Genomic DNA, 17,707 nt, shown 5'->3' with positions numbered 1-17,707 from the left:
AATAGGAAGTGCTAGCTTCTGTGCTACACAAAATGAGCAATCCTGGGAGGGTGCAGGAAAAGGAATGCCAACAGTTACTTGATACTAACTTTAGATTAGGAGCAAAAAAGTTCAGTTCTCTTGAGTTTTGCAGAAAATATGATGAGAAACGGTACATAAAAGGCACAGTTTCCAAATGTTCTGAAAACAGCAGCAGCCACGTGACAAGAAAGCTTTGAGCTTCAATTTAAAGACTAAAAGAGGCAGGTGCTGGCAGTTGGATGACAACACTATTCAGCTTCTTCACTGTGATTTATTACTTGCACAGAGTCACAGCATAAATAAGGCACAGCCACATTTGCTAGATATAAATCAATTCGCCATAATATATCAAAATGTAACTAATCGTACACCTTAGCACAACACATAATATCACAAATCTGTAGAATTTCTTAGTGCTTTGGGTTTGTTCACAAGTGAGAAGACGTGTCTTTGTTGAATGCCTGTACTGTGCCTAGCAAAGTGAGTGGAAGACCACACTGAGTGGGGCCACATCCATAACACACACAAACACACTGCAAAAAAGTCAAAGGAGCCCCAGCTCTGCGGTTGCTGAGGCTCACAGGGTGGCTACTAGCTGTATTCCCTCCCTCAGCAGGCTCATCCCAGGTACAGCTAAAGATGAGGCCAGAGCTCCAAACCCGGGGGAAGAGGGGGCTCCCTGCTCTACCAAGGAGTCTGCCCGGTTACATGAAGCCCCGTGTGTAGTTACCCAGCCTAAGTGGAACAAACGGGAACCGGGACTGTGTGTTCCACGGAGCCTGCGCCCCGCAATGCAGGGAGCAAAGTGGTCGAGTAGAGTCAGGACTGGAGGGGAGGCGGCAGCGAGACAGGAGCCGATCCCCAGCCCAGCAGCGGGGAGGAGGGAGAAACAAAACTGGAGGAGTTTGGGGGGGGGGGGGCGGGGAGCTGATTCCCCCCCGCGTGTTTCGGATGCGGCCCGCTCCGCCGTTGCTAGACGCGGTGCCAGGCTGGGAGCAGAAGGGGGAGGGAGGCCGCTGGCCCGGGACAATGGGAAGGGGGAGTAGAATGGGGGGGGCTGGTCCCCAGGCCGGGGGGGGGGGAAGACGCGGGGGAGGGGAGCTGGTCCCCGGGCCGGAGGCCGAACCCGGGGCGGGCGGGGCCTCACCTTCTCCTCCACGCTGTGCACGATGATGGAGGGGTACTTGCGGCTGAGCCAGCGGAAGAAGGCCGGGACTCCCATGGCCCCGCGTGGGGATGCAGAAGCGGCCCCGCGCAGTTGGAACCCAGGCAGCGGCGGAACCGGACTTCCGGGGGCAGAGGGCGGCGCGCGGAACGCTGGGAAAGGAAGCGCGGGGGGAGCCGAGGGGAAAGAAGCGGTGGGGGACGGGGTAAGTCACGTGACTCCGGGTGGCCATATCTGGGCCTGCGCAGGGCGAGCTCGCTCCCTGCCGGCCCTCAGACACGCTGCGGGGGCGGGGCCAGCCTTCGCCTCGTTCCCTGCCGGGACGGGAAGGAGAGAAGCTCGCCCGGCTCTTAAATAGCCCGCCCGCACCCCGAGACTGGCCTTCCCCCTTTCCACACACGGCTCCGGCGGCCGCTCCCCCTCGTCTCAGCCTGACAGGGGGCGCTACCGCGCATGCCCGCAAAGAGCGCGCATGCCCAGTGACCTCTGCTGAAGCCGCAGCTCTGGCGATACCCTCAGGTGGGCTCGAGCGCTGCTGCCTGAAGCCAGGGGGCGGGGGCGCGCGCGCGCAGCTCGGGAGGGGAGAGGTGGGGTGGGCTGCGCAGGCGCCGAGGTCGAGGCCAAGTTGCTTCTCTCCCCGCTGTCCGGCCCAGAGGGCGGGGGCGGGGCTAGGCAGCTCCCCCCAGTGGCGGTTGGGCCGTTAACCGCTGCGGGTGGCTGCTGGCGCGCGAGGCCTGGGCTGGCGCGCGGCGGCGCTCAGTGGCCGGGCCTTGCTCCCAGGCCCGCGCTCGGGGCGGACCAGGCCCCAGGCCCCGCCGCCGCACCTGCGTCTGTTACACGAGCAACCCCCCCTCCCCGGCTCAGGCCCCCGCCCTCCTGCAGCCCCGCAAATCAACCCCCCTGCCTAGGCCAAGCCTGGCTCCCTCAGGCAGCGCTCTCCGGCTCCTGCCCCCCGCCAGCCTGGGCGCTCTGCTTGACCTCCCCTGCGAGCCTGGCGCCCGGCCCGGGCTATGGGTCTGCCCCCAGCAGCCCGTCACTCTCAAGGGGTCTGCCCAGCACCTGGGAGCCCGTCGGCTGGGTGGGCCACGTCTACACTGGCGGCGTCTTGCGCAAGAACACGTCCGCGCGGCCCTGTGCGCTGTGCTTTTGCGCAAGAGCGTGCCTGGCAGTGCGGCTGCTCGCTTGCGCAAGAACACGTCCGCGCGGCCCTGTGCGCTGTGCTTTTGCGCAAGAGCGTGCCTGGCAGTGCGGCCGCTCGCTTGCGCAAGAACACGTCCGCGCGGCCCTGTGCGCTGTGCTTTTGCCCACGAGCGTGCCTGGCAGTGCGGCCGCTCGCTTGCGCAAGAACACGTCCGCGCGGCCCTGTGCGCTGTGCTTTTGCCCACGAGCGTGCCTGGCAGTGCGGCCGCTCGCTTGCGCAAGAACACGTCCGCGCGGCCCTGTGCGCTGTGCTTTTGCGCACGAGCCTGCCTGGCAGTGCGGCCGCTCGCTTGCGCAAGAACACGTCCGCGCGGCCCTGTGCGCTGTGCTTTTGCGCAAGAGCGTGCCTGGCAGTGCGGCCGCTCGCTTGCGCAAGAACACGTCCGCGCGGCCCTGTGCGCTGTGCTTTTGCGCAAGAGCGTGCCTGGCAGTGCGGCCGCTCGCTTGCGCAAGAACACGTCCGCGCGGCCCTGTGCGCTGTGCTTTTGCCCACGAGCGTGCCTGGCAGTGCGGCCGCTCGCTTGCGCAAGAACACGTCCGCGCGGCCCTGTGCGCTGTGCTTTTGCCCACGAGCGTGCCTGGCAGTGCGGCCGCTCGCTTGCGCAAGAACACGTCCGCGCGGCCCTGTGCGCTGTGCTTTTGCACAAGAGCGTGCCTGGCAGTGCGGCCGCTCGCTTGCGCAAGAACACGTCCGCGCGGCCCTGTGCGCTGTGCTTTTGCACAAGAGCGTGCCTGGCAGTGCGGCCGCTCGCTTGCGCAAGAACACGTCCGCGCGGCCCTGTGCGCTGTGCTTTTGCACAAGAGCGTGCCTGGCAGTGCGGCCGCTCGCTTGCGCAAGAACACGTCCGCGCGGCCCTGTGCGCTGTGCTTTTGCACAAGAGCGTGCCTGGCAGTGCGGCCGCTCGCTTGCGCAAGACATCCCAGCCGAGCGTCCACACTGCCGCCTGCACAGCAGGGCTTACACCTGATAAAGAGCGTAGGGCTTGAGCAAGAAGCCTTCTCTTACCGCGCCGTACTGTACATTTCCTTGTGCAAGAGCGGGCGGGCAATAGATTCTTGCGCAAGAAGCCGCGAGTGTAGAAATAGCCGGAGAGGGGCCCATCAGCCGCGACGACAGGACAAGAAGGGAGCTTGGTGAGTTACCTTTCCGCCTTGCTTTCATCTGAGACGCTCTCAGCACCTTTCTCAGACCTGAACAAGAGCACTGCGGGCGTACAAGTTGGTCTGATAAAATATACCACAGTACAAGCTCTGTTTCTCGGAGTTCATGGTAGCGGTATAATAGTGTTGTAATCGATTATCAATTAATGCGATAGACTACACGTATTTTCCCCCCCACCCCTTTGCCAGTAAATTTTTTAGAAGTCTGGCCTGCAGCCCAGCTTGGTCAGGGACCTACCCCAACTGTGGCTCTGCATTTAAAGGGTATTAGGAGCTAGGCAGGCAGCCTGGCTCAGTTTCGGTACCAGAAGCAGCAATACAGGGCAACAGGCAGCCAGTCCGTAAGGGGGGCTGGTTTTTAAACTGGCCCCCTCATGGATCAGCTCCCTCCTGGCACCCTGCGCTGATGCCTGTGAGATAGAGACCAGGGTTGCTAACTGTCACAAATTTACAGTCAGTAAAAAATTAGCTGGAATTGGACATGTCTGTAAAAAACAGTAGGTATCCATAAATTTTGTAAAAGTGCAATAAAATTTCAAAAACCAATGATTCTATAGCAATTAAATTTCTTCTGTGCTGCTTCAGCCATTTTACTGTGGAGCAGCAGAAATTGAACGTTTTAGTTGTTTATTTAGCTCAGTGAAAAACTTTCAGGACCATGACTAACTAAATGAAAGTGAGTTAAATAGCATATTGTACTTGTGATGTATAAAGGACAATTACTTTCACGTTTGGCTATTTGTCGTCTTAATGTAGTATAAAAATTATGTCCATAAATTTTCCCCATTTTGTCCATAAATGAAATTTCTGTGGGTTGGCAACACTACTAGAGACAGAAGCGTGGAGTGGCAAAGGTCTTCTCAGTGGCAGGTCGGATCCTCACTGGCTGTCGGCTCCACTATAGACTAGTCGAGTAACTGATAAGAATTCATGAGGTTACTTGACTATTCTATTAACTGATATTTAACATCTCTAGTTCATGGGAAACTGGGGGTTGTCGGTTAATCAAATGTGCCAGTTACTTGAGCTTTACACTATGGTTCATGAATTTTTTACCATACACTGGCTATAGTTCCAGGATGGGTTAGATAATATCAGATAGTGGTATTATATGCAGAAGTACAAAGTGTGAACAAACTTTACTAATGCAAACTTGACTTCTGCAAATGCAAATTTCTGGTTAACTGAAGGAGTAATTGTATTGCCATCTATGACAGGTGCCAGTTAACCAACTCTGAATATTCAAGTGCTGGATAACTCAGCTTGTATTGTACCTCACCAACCACGTCTGTTTTCCAGTGTAGCCATTACAGTTCACCAACATTTGGGGAGGCATTGCTTTATTGATTATGGTAACTTAAAAGTGCCCAGATCTTGGGATCTAGGATTGGGATTATGACTCGTTAGCATTATTCTTAATATAAGCATCACTATTATTTTATACAATCTTTCTTTTCTTAAATGTAATCAATGATTTTCAGAACAAGCTTGTTTTGAATATATGAATTTACAAAGAAGAAAGAAGACTACTTTAAAACAATAGCATTTTTTTAAGGTCAGGATTGTTGCTCTCTGCATACGAGTGCAGAGAAGTGCAGGAGCATACAGTAGTGCTTTCCCCGTCTCCAGATTACCTTCATTGTAGGTAGCAGCACATAACCTGCCTCTCTACATTCTTCAGAGGAAGGTGAAAAACCTCTTAAGGTCGCTGCCAGTTTGGCTTGACGGAAAATTCCTTCCTGATACCCACCGGTATTAATCAATAGCAGAATACTTCCCCACTGAAGCAGATTACTTTCATCCTCTATTTCTAAACCTCTACAACTCACCTAAGCAAACACAAGATACCTTACCCCAAACAGAATTTTTACTCTGAAAAAAATTCTAGACACTTCAGCTGTGTCTACACTGGCATGAATTTCCGGAAATGCTTAAAACGGAATACTATTCAGTTTTCAGTTTTTCCAGAAAAGGAGCATCTACATTGGCAGGCTGCTTTTCCGGAAAAGCCCTTTTTCCAGAAAAGCGTCTGTGGCCAATGTAGACGTGCTTTTCCGGAAAAGAGCCCCGATCGCCATTTTCGCGATTGGGGCTTTATTCTGGAAAAGACTACTGGGCTGTCTACATTGGCCCTTTTCAGGAACAGTGTTCCGGAATAAGGACTTATGCCCGAGCGGGAGCAGAATAGTTTTTCCGGAATAGCGGCTGATTTTGTACAGTAGAGCATCGTTGCTTTTCCGGAAATTCAAGGGCCAGTGTAAACAGCTCGCAGCTTATTCCGGAAAAGCGGCTGATTTTCTGGAATAAGTGGCCCAGTGTAGACAGCCTTCATGAAGTCATTTAGGGCTCTAGTGCTATTGATTTCACGTGGAAGTTGATCAGATACTGTACTAACAAGTGGCAATATAGGACCAATAGACAGCAAATGGGGAACCAAGAACCCAATTGCAACTCAATTTAGGCACTACCCCTTACTTAGTGGACATTGGTAACTGACAGTCTTGCTTTAGTAGCATTTTTAAATGCATTGATAAATTAACTGCATTTATAAACTTTATAAAAAATCTTCTCTAGTTGTGACTGACACACTTAATCCAGAAAACAGATACATAAAAAAATTAAGCAAGGTTTTACCAAAATTTAAGATCCCCCCCCCCCCTTATTCCATAGAAATTATGTGTCTGTACAATAAAGAGACAGGTTTGAAACACAAAGGCTACATCTAGACTGGCATGAGTTTCCGGAAATACTTTTAACGGAAAAGTTTTCTGTTAAAAGCATTTTTGGAACAGAACGTCTAGATTGGCACGGATGCTTTTCTGCAAAAGCACTTTTTGCGGAAAAGCATCCGTGCCAATCTAGACGCGCTTTTCTGCAAAAAAGCCCCGATTGCCATTTTTGCGATCAGGGCTCTTTTGCGGAAAACAAATCTGAGCTGTCTACACTGGCCCTTTTGCGCAAAAGGACTTTTGCCCAGACAGGAGCAGCATAGTATTTGCACAAGAACACTGACAATCTTACATGAGATCATCAGTGCTTTTGCGGAAATTCAAGCAGCCAGTGTAGACAGCTGGCAAGTTTTTCTGGAAAAGCGGCTGATTTTCTGGAAAAATTGGCCAGTCTAGACACAGCCTAGGAGAGGAGATTATTTTTCCCCTTCAGAATAGATTGTGGATATGTTGCCTCTTGTGGTGATACACAAAGCAAGCAAAGGTGGAAGTCTTTAAGAAAAGTCATAATGATTATATAATGGTGGAAGTACATAACTGATCTGATACAACTTCATCAGAAACACAATCTGGGAAATTAGAAGGCATGATTTGTGACAAATACAATGAGCAGCAATAAATAAAACTTTGCCACCTCATGTATGCATTGCATAAGCAAATAAAATTAAATTAGCCATATGAGAGTGTTAAAACTGAATTAAATCTTCAGATATTAAATGGGGCTACTGTGATCAAGGTTTTATACTTTACTGTGTCTTTGTGACAATATTCCACCTACGTTGTGGCAATGACATTGGTGAGGATGTAAAAAAGAGTATTGGAGGGGGAAGGAAAGAACCTTGTCTTTACAGTAAAATAAGTTAAGCCAATTTTGTACTTCTCATTCTTATCTTCATTTAATTGTGTTATTAAACCACATACAATATCTCTGTGACTTGAATAAGTTCTCAATAACCTCAGAGGGGTGCTACATTTATTGTATAAGGAAAAGATTGGCTTTTATCTGTTCCTTCAAAAATGTACCCTGACTGCAGCAATGTTCAAGCACTACTTCTCCTAGACATTATTCTACAGTACTTACCACCTAGAGAGGTGACTTAATATGAACAGTGTGTGAGCATTTGGTAGTCTTTCTGATAATAAAAACAATACTAATCATCTCCTTTTCTTACTGGCTTAAATTATGGTTGAAATTGTTTGTCTTTGCTAGCTTCACACATTATTTAAGTCCTCAATAAACACTTCATGGAAAAAGTTAACCTACCACGTGCAGAAATCTATTTTATGAAATCCCTCTAAGGAAATGTCCATTCCACAGTGCTTGCCAAATAAAAATATACCTAAAGGAACGAGACCTACACATCATCTGTGTAAAAGATCCTGTGCTGTTGTGCCAGATACGAGCTTTTGCGCCAATGAACTAAAAAAATATAGACTCCTGAAATAAATGGTAACCTACCAGAGAAGCAACAAGGACAGTAGAAATCCACTCCTACTAGCAAAACCCCCAAAGACAAGAATGGTAAAAATGTTTATTCCACATCCAACCTAGGTGGTTTGCCACGGACTTTAGAGGGGCCAAGATTTCACCACCTCAAGCCAATGCCATAATTTGAGCATGTAAAGTTACGCACAAGTGTAAATATTTGCAGGATATTATCTCAGTGCTATGTTTTAAAAAAAGGTGTTGACTATTCTAAAAATTGTCAAGAACAGTTGCGCAAGAGGGCTTATTCCTGAGCGGGAGCATCATAGTTCTTGCACAAGAAGCACTGATTTCACACATTAAAACATCAGTGTTTTTGCGCAAGAACTCCCCGCCAGGGTAGACAGGCAGCATGTTTTTGCGCGAGCAGCTGCTTTGGCGCAAGATCGTGCCAATGTAGACACAGTTAGGTTCTAACACCCCTTTCTACCACCTGCCCTGAGCATGAAGAACCTACCTTTGCTTATTTCTGCCTTGGGTTAGCTCCCTGATTACCCCCCAGCACTGTCTCCAAGGTGTGTGTGTGGTAGCCTCCCCCAGCCCTACCCATAATACAAACTGGCTGTGTCTAGACTGGCCAGATTTTCCGGAAAATCAGCCGCTTTTCCGGAAAAACTTGCCAGCTGTCTACACTGGCCGCTTGAATTTCCGAAAAAGCACTGACTTCCTACTGTAAGAAATGAGTGCTTCTTGCGGAAATACTATTCTGCTCCCGTTCAGGCAAAAGTCCCTTTTGCGCAAAACCTTTGTGCAAAAGGGCCAGCGTAGACAGCTCAGATTTGTTTTCCGCAAAAAAGCCCCGATCGCGAAAACGGCGATCAGGGCTTTTTTGCAGAAAAGTGCGTCTAGATTGGCACGAACGCTTTTCCGCAAAAAGTGTTTTTGCAGAAAAGCGTCCGTGCCAATCTAGATGCTCTGTTCCGAAAATGCTTTTAACGGAAAACTTGCGCAAGTACAGCCGTTCTTGCACAAGAATCTGCAGAGCATCCACACTGCCCGCCCGCTCTTGCGCAAGTAAATTTACAGTACGGCATGGTAAGAGAGGGCTCCTTGTGCAAGAGCTACGCTCTTTTTTAACAGGTGTAAGCCCTCTTGTGCAGGAGTTCTTGCGCAAGAGGGCAGTGTAGACGCTTGGCAGGGATTTCTTGCGCAAGAAAGCCCTGTGGCTAAAATGGCCATCAGAGCTTTCTTGCGCAAAATACTACACTGCCATGGATGCTTTTGGGCAAAAGCACAGCTCGCCGATGGCAGTGTTAACGTTTTCTTGCACAAGACTTCTTGCGCAAGAAGCCGCCAGTGTAGACATAGCCTAACTGTTGAAGTTTTAACTTGACTCCTCCTGTTGCTGTAACAGAGCCAAACACAAAAGAACTCCAGCTGGTCATGGGGCAGATGCATTTGGATCATGTTGCCTCCACGAGACAGATCCTTTGGGGCATCTGTCAGCCTTCCCTAGGCTGCCCGCTGCGAAGGGACCCCGATCCTAGCAGCTAAAGACTTGGATGTGACACACTCTCCCTGCAAACTCTTGGGGGCGCCCGTCAGACTTCCCTAGGCTGCCCGCTGTGAAGGGATCTCGATCCTAGCAGTTGAAGACTCGAGTGTATAACACACATACCACGCACTGCCCTGACCATCGGCTGACAATCCCACACAGAGAACAGGAGCAGCATGATGGTGGTGGGGGGGGCAGGTGAATTGCCGGCATTTGATTAGCCTTCCCCAGTCAGATCAGTCAAGATCGCATGTCAGAAGCTTCAGGATTTATCAATAGATCCAAATCTGTCTTGACTGGTGACCGCTTATCTAGACCATTCCTGCTCTTAGATATCGCCAATGATGGAGATTCCACAAACTTCTTAGGCAGTTTATTCCAGTGTTTAACTACCGTGACAGGAAGTTTTTTCCTAACGTCCAACCTAAACCTCTCTTGCTGCAATTTAAGCCCATTGCCTCTTGTCTTATCTGAGATCAAGGAGAATAATTTTTTCTCCCTTTCCTTGTAACAGTATTTTAGGTGCTTGAAAGCTGTTATGTCCCCTCTCAGTCTTTTATTTTCCAGGCTAAACACATGCAGACAATTGCTCCAGTTTGAATAGATAATTTTGCGTTATAAGCCTATCCTTCAAAGCATTTAGAACCCCTCCCATCTTGGCATTATCTGCAAACTTCATAAGCATCTTCCCTATACCATCATCTAAATCAGGTTTATTGAACATGCGGCTCATTTGTTTGCGGCCCGCGGGTGGGAGCCAAAACAAAAAAGTAGTCAATATAATGCTCTTCTGATATGTGTTTTAGTAGCTAAATTCCTGGGTTGTCATTGCTCATTAAACGTGCTGTCAAATGAGTGGAAATCGGGTAAATACTGCGATTTATTAATAGCAACAGAACTGACTTACATGGGGTTTGCATGGGAGGTATTCTTGTCTTAATCTTTGTATTCATTCCCCATCAGTATGAAAGAAGCTCTTTGCATATATATTTGCATGTATATGCAAATCACACTTAAGTTGCGGCCCTTCGCATGTGCTGTATCATTATAGCCCCTGGGCTTCCGAAGTTGAGTAACCCTGATCTAAATCATTGATGGAGATGTTGAACAGAACCAGTCCCAAAAGTGATCCCTGAACACCACTTGTTATACCCTTCCAGCATAACTGTGAACCATTGATAACTACTCTCTGAAAACAGAAGCTTCAGGGGGTAGCTGAATTAGTCTGTTACAGAAAAAAACAACAAATAGTCTGGTAGCACTAGCAAAACATGTAGACCGGTCATCTGAAGAAGTGGGCTCCGTCCATGAAAGCTCATGATACCATCTACATGTTTTGTTAGTCTATAAAGTGCTATCAGACCATTTGTTGTGTTTTTCTCGGAAAACAGTTATCCAACCAGTTATGCATTCACCTTATAGTAACCTTATCTAGATTGTATTATTAATGAGAAAGTCATGGGAGACTGTATCAAATTCTTTACTAAAGTCTAGGTATACCATATCTACCACTTCCCCCTTATCCTATCAAACAAAGCTATCAGGTTGGTGTGACATGATTTGATTTTTACAAATCCAGGCTGACTGCCCTGCCATCTCAGCATTTGACTCAGCATGCAGATAGATTTCCATCATCAGACACACAATGGCCTGCCATGGAGATAAATGAATTCTACCCCCTTCTCCCCCCCCCCCACACATTTGGTGGAATTTGTTTTAAGATATGTCATCTCTGGGTGACCAGCCTTTCACTTCAAGGCACTAAGACCATCAATTCCTATATATACATGTTCTTACGTATTATCCACGCATACATTTTACAAAGATTACGATGGCCCCTATGGCTTTGGGCTTTTAGCAGAACCCCTACAAGACACCCTTTGGTGAACTAGAATGTAAATACAGGTTGAGCCTCTTCCATTCCAGCAACATCCATGGTCTGGTAGGCTCATGGGTGTTGGTGGACCAGAGAGCCCCTGTGACTGGGAGCAGGGGCCAGCCAGCCAAATGTCCAGTGGCAGAGTGGCCAGTGACCAGGAGCCAGGCTGATGGCTGAGAGTCAGGCTGGCGAAGGGCCGGGAGCATAGTCAGTAGGGGCTCCTAGTCAAGGGGGGGATTGGCGGCCAGAGCTAGGGATGTATCCTGAGCTGGGAGCATTGCCTAGACTGGAGGAGCAGCCTGTAGGGGACCCAGCAGCTGGGGGGTGAGTGGCCCCCGGTTGAGCCTGGCAGTAAGGGGCCAGAATTGACCTCCCCGGTCCAGCAAACTCCCTCGTTTGGAACCAGTCAGGGCCCAAGGGTGCCAGACCAGGGAGGTCCAACCTGTACTAGACACCTGTAACCTTGATGCATCAATGTGCCTGCTCCCAAGTGACATCAAGGGGTCCTTTGATCCCAGGTCTCCCTTGCCTCTGCCCCTGCCACAACTGTACCCCTTCTTGGGATGGAAGTGGCAGGGGCCATGAATACAAGAGCCAACTCCTGAGTTTGTTGTGGGGCTCACCACTAGGCATGCTAGTCCTTTCTCTCACCGCCCTCACGCCCTGCCTTCAAACAGGCTAGGGTGCATTCTTCAGACAAGAGGACCCAACCACCCCACACCCTTGTTTGTGTCTTTTCTGACACCATTCCAGCAGAGCCCCTGTGTTCCCTCCAAGTACAGGGTGATGTCAATGGGGTTAAAACCCCCTTCTGGACAACAGACTGCATATAGACAACTCTTTCTTCAATGGATAAAAGGAACCTTTTGACCAAATTTTCCAAACACAGATAGACACTGCTCTTCAGAAGTGTTCATGGACTAACTTTGCCCAAGCAAACCAGCACAAAACCCCAGTAACTGCACAGGCAAAGGACGTACACACACAAATCCAGTAATTGCACTGAAAGTCCAATGCTCTAATTCAGGCTTTTGTGAGTACACCGGGGGTATGCAACCTTTTTGCAGACACACTTATTGTGCCTGCCTTTAAAATTTGGTCTTAATCCATTAAAACCTAGACAGTGATTAAATGCATCTATACAAGACGTTTCTGCAGTGGCACAGTATTTTTCTACAAAAATAATTCGGTAATGTGTAATTGTGTATAAACTGCAGCAATCGATTCTATTTTTTGTGTAGTACTTTCCCTTAGATGAGTGGCATGCAGCTTTAAATCTATTAAGGCTGTACAGATTGCAATCCTACTGTCCATCAGCATCATCTGTCTTAATCTTCGGGCTGCCAGGATGACAGCTGTGAAAGTGCAGAATAAAGTTGACTGGCAGAATGTTTTACATCTAATGAGTTTGTGCACAATAATAGTATCATAAGTAATGCTCTAAAGGAACTCAGCTATCACTTGAATTCCAAAAGTGAGATATTGCCTTACCAGGATCTCACAGAGCCATCTGTCATCAAATATTAGTCTTTGTGTCAATGACTGCCCTGGACTGAAGGAATGGGAAACACCTAAGTATGGTGGTGCATCATTCAGAAGGAGTTAAAATGGAGTTACCTTACAGAATCAGTGATTTCAAGATTCAGAAAGCACTAAAAACACTGCTGCCACCAATTAGCCTTGTCTACACTGGTATGTTTTGTCGCCAAAACCTGCCTTTTTGCAATAAAACAGCAAAAGCATTTATACTACAATGGAACTTTTGTTGGGAAAAACATCTAGTTTTGGCGACAAAAAATGTCCAGCCCTGTGAGAGACTTTTGTCTTTTTTCCTCCTTTGATTGTCAACAAAGAGCCAGTGCTGTTTGTATTGTTGAGAGAACTGGCTTCCTCCAGTGCCTGTCTTAATGGCTCTGCTCAGTGTGTTGTGATCTCTGCTGCCCTGCAGGAATGTGCCCCCTTCCCTTTCAAAGCTCCAGGAAGTGTCTGACAGCTGAATGACCTCCTCCCTTTGGGGAACAAACAAAAAGAGCAAATCATTGGAATGTTCCCTGCTAGGGACACAGTAGCAAGCAGACTGTTACTGCAGGGGAAGAGCTGGCAGGACGGCTGTGCTACTTGGCCATTCCTCAGCATGGAGAGCTCATGGAGCTACTCATGCTGCTGCTCCCAGCAGCTGAGGAGGCTGGGGGAGAACTCGGAGAGAATCCCAAGAAGTGCAGGGATCAGCTCTGCCTTCCCGAAACACTGCACAGCAGGATGCTTGGCTCTATCTTTTGACAGGGGAGCTAGCAATGTGGTCAGGAAATGTCACCAGTAGGAGGCAGGAAAACTGGTTTGACTGCTTTTCACTTTTGGCAACTTTGCATGTCGACAGCACTTTTGTCACCAAACCTTCCCAGTGTAGACACAAATGTTTTGTCAGATCTCTACTGCAGAGCGCTAATGAGACTATAGCCAGATGCGTTTCGGTCTCATGTTCCCAGGAAATTATTTAGCCGCAAAATCTTTAGGTTGTGTTTTGTGGCTTATTGACACCTTTTTAATGTGTCTTGCTATGGTGCATGAGAAGTAATAAGCACAGCTTCCAGACTGTATATAAACAATGAAGAGAGGAAAGATGACCTCATAGATAGGGCATTAACCAGAGTCTTTGGTTCAAATGTCTACTCTGCTACAGACTTTCATTGTGACCTGGGGCAAGTCACTCAGTCTTTGTCTACACTGCAGGGTTTTTGCACAAGAAGCTTTTTGCAGAAGCACATCCACACCTCAAAAGCACATCACAAAAGCTTTAACAGAATGGCCATCAGAGCACCTGTGCTTTTTGTGATAGGCTCTTTTTGCGTAAGAAACCCCCGTAGAGCATCCACACACCCCTTTTTGCGCAAGAACTCTTGTTCAAAAAGGCATTATGCCTCGTAGAAGGAGGTGTACCTACACCGCAAAAAGCCCTCTGTTTGGTCAACTGACTGTAGATTTTCTTGCACAAAAACGCACTTGAGGTGTGGATGCGCCACAGATTTTTGCGTAAAAATCCTGTAGTGTAGACATAGCCTCAATGCCAGATCCTCAGAGGTCTTTCAACAGGAATTAGACTCCTAAAGATCTATACGGATATTGGCCTTAGCCTCGCTGTGTCTCAAGGCGGGTCTACATTTAAAATGGTCAGTAAAACTGCACCAATCGAGGGTGTGTGAGGATTTTTCACATACATCCCCTCGCCTGAGCAAAAGTTATGTGCATGTAAGTTTATAGTGTAGACTTGGCCTCAGTTCCTATCTGTAAAATGGGATAATATTACTTCCCTCCTTCACAGGGCAAGGAAGTTGTGAGAAATAAATGCTTTAAAGATTCAGATGTACTCAGATAGTAGGATAATGGTGATCCTATAAATACATTAGCTACACAAGAGCTTTCATCTTGTTGATTCTGTTCAAAAAGTATACTTTTATATTTTATTGAGTAGCACCCTACATTTCATTTTGTTCCTTACCTGGTGTAATTCAATGTGGCTCTACTGAAATCAACAGCACTGCACCAATTTACACCAACTAAGATATCTGGCCTGTTGGAAACTAATCAGACCACTTAGTGAGAAAAAAAGTAGAAAGAGAGAGAAGATAGGATTAAGTGAATTTGTTCTTTTTAAAAGGCAGGGGAATAAATTCAAATAAAGCTCATTAGCAAGGGAATAGATAATAAGCCAGAGTGGCATAGAAATAAAATAGACTGTCTTTGCACTGGACAAAATCTGGAAACAAATTCTCAAATAATTTCCAGGGAATATTAAATCTGAATTCATCTGGCTGAAATCTCACTAGCGTTCTGCATAGAAGAATTTATATACTATTGCTTCATGTCTGGGGGAAGTTAGTACTAGAACTGCTAGTTACTTCTTGGAAAATGAACCATGCTTACCAAACTTGCCAGCATTTGGGACTGGACAAAATCTGGGGACCAAGTCATCTTTGAATAGAACCTATCCTGGGGTAAAATCTGTAGGAAGGGCTTTAGAGAAAGATGTGCATTCCTCTTGGCTGGCCATGTCTCTTTCCCCAACCACCTGCCCGTGGACATAAGAACGGCTGTATTGGGTCAGACCAAAGTTCCATCTAGCCCAGTAGCCTGTCTGCAGACAGTGGCCAGCACCAGGTGCCCCAGAGGGGGTGGACCGAAGACAATGATCAAGCGATTTGTCTCCTGCCATCCCTCTCCAGCCTCTGACCAACAGAGGCCAAGGACACCATTTCTATCCCCTGGCTAATAGCCTTTTATGGACCTAACCTCCATGAAATTATCTAGCTTCTCTTTAAACTCTATTATAGTCCTCGCCTTCACAGCCTCCTCTGGCAAGGAGTTCCACAGGTTGACTACACACTGTGTGAAAAACTTTCTTTTATTAGTTTTAAACCTGCTACCCATTAACTTCATTTGGTGTCCTCTAGTTCTTCTATTATGGGAACTAATAAATAATTTTTCTTTATCCGCCCTTTCCACACCACTCATGATTTTATAGACCTGTATCATATCCCCCCTCAGTCTCCTATTTTCTAAACTGAAAAGTCCCAGTCGCTTTAACCTCTCTTTATATGGGACCCGTTCCAAACCCCTAATCATTTTAGTTGCCCTTTTCTGAACCCTTTCCAAGGCCAAAATATCTTTTTTGAGGTGAGGAGACCACATCTGTACACAGTATTCAAGATGTGGGCGAACCAAAGTTTTATACAAGGGCAGTAAGATATTCTGGGTCTTATTTTCTATCCCTTTCTTAATTCCTAGCATCCCATTTGCCTTTTTGACCACTGCTGCACACTGTGTGGAAGTTTCAAAGAACTATCCACGATAACTCCAAGATCTCTTTCCTGAGTTGTCGTAGCCAAATTAGCCCCCATCATACTGTACGTATAGTTGGGGTTATTTTTCCCGATGTACATTACTTTACACTTATCCACATTAAATTTCATTTGCCATTTTGTTGCCCAATCACTCAGTTTGGTGAGATCTTCTTGGAGTCCCTCACAGTCTGCTTCTGTCTTGACTATCCTAAACAGTTTGGTATCATCCGCAAACTTTACCACCTCACTGCTTACCCCTTTCTCCAGATCATTTATGAATAAGTTGAAAAGGATTGGTCCCAGGACTGACCATTGGGGGACACCACTAGTTACCCCTCTCCACTCTGAAAATTTACCATTTATTCCTACCCTTTGTTTCCTGTCTTTTAGCCAGTTCTCAATCCAAGAAAGGACCTTCCCTCTTATCCCATGGCCATGTAATTTACACAAGAGCCTTTGGTGAGGGACCTTGTCAAAGGCTTTCTGAAAATCCAAGTATACTATACCTACTGGATCCCCCTTGTCCCCATGTTTATTAACCCCTTCAAAGAACTCTAATAGATTGGTAAGACAGGATTTCCCTTTACAGAAACCATGTTGACTTTTGTCCAACAAATTATGTTCTTCTATGTGCCTGACAATTTTATTCTTTACTATTGTTTCAACTAATTTGCCCAGTACTGAAGTTACACTTACCGGTCTGTAATTGCCAGGATCGCCTCTAGAGCCCTTTTTAAATATTGGTGTCACGTTGGCTACCTTCCAGTCATTAGGTACGGAAGCCGATTTAAAGGACAGGTTACAAACCACAGATAATAGTTCAGCAGTTTCCCATTTGAGTTCTTTTAGAACCCTTGGATGAATGCCATCCGGTCCCGGAGATGTGTTAACATTAAGTTTTTCTATTTATTCCAAAACATCCTCTAATGACACTTCAATCCGGGACAGTTCCTCAGATTCATCACCCACAAAGGACGGTGCAGATTCAGGAATCTCCCCAACGTCCTCAGCCGTGAAGACTGAAGCAAAGAAATCATTTAGTTTCTCCGCAATGGCTTTATCGTCCTTGATTGCTCCTTTTATATCTCAGTTGTCTAGGGGACCCATAGGGTGGGGTTGGCGGGCGCCGCAGGGCTCTGGTGCGATCGTTGCTCAGCTCTCTCAGCCTGGCCGTCACGCTGCGGTCCGTGCGAGTGCAGTGCCAGTCTGCGCCGCGCAGCGCCAGGAGACAGCTCCCCTGGGCTCTTGCTCTCAGAATCTGGGGAGGCCACCCACACTTCTTACCCCCGGAGGTGGGGGGGGTGACAGCGTCCCACCACGAGCCACTGCTGGACGGAGGCTGGGGACAAGGACACACAGACTCTGGAGCGCCCCATGCAGCACACGGCCAGGCCTGCACGCTCGAGTCAGCACCCGCTCCTGGGGACAGCGCTGCCAGGCGCAGGTGGAAGCCCAGGCTGCTCGAGGCCCCTCCCCAGCCACTGGATCCCTGGCCTGCTTATCCGTGGGGTGTGGGGTGGGAAGCATGGTCCCCTGCCGCCTTCCTCCCTTTGTCTCGCTCCCTGGGAGGCGACCTGTCGGACAGCTTGTGAGCCCCTTGCCTCGTGACTCATCCGCTGTTCTGTTGGGCCGTGCTACAAATAGCCGCCAGTGGAGTCACCCACTGCCCAAGCCCAGCAACCAGCAAGGCCCCCCCATAGCACACTGGGTTATAGAGCAGCCAGCACGCCCCC

At 48.1% G+C, this 17,707-nt stretch overlaps 1 protein-coding gene across 1 annotated transcript in view; it reads right to left on the bottom strand.

Moving 5' to 3' along the window:
• Positions 1-1,530, bottom strand: part of XRN2 (5'-3' exoribonuclease 2) — a 96,631-nt gene extending 95,101 nt beyond the window's left edge. Inside the window, exon 1 of the mRNA XM_075925794.2 lies at positions 1,169-1,530. Coding sequence (XP_075781909.1) covers positions 1,169-1,243 — 75 coding nt within the window. The 5' untranslated portion in view covers positions 1,244-1,530. The remainder of the gene's footprint in view (positions 1-1,168) is intronic.
• Positions 1,531-17,707: the final 16,177 nt, after the last annotated feature.

The sequence above is a fragment of the Pelodiscus sinensis genome, chromosome 3, assembly GCF_052426305.1.
Source record: "Pelodiscus sinensis isolate ZL-2025 chromosome 3, ASM5242630v1, whole genome shotgun sequence".
NCBI lineage: Eukaryota > Metazoa > Chordata > Testudines > Trionychidae > Pelodiscus > Pelodiscus sinensis.
Note: the sequence above shows the minus strand (reverse complement) of the source record. Positions and strands in the feature narration are given on the sequence as shown.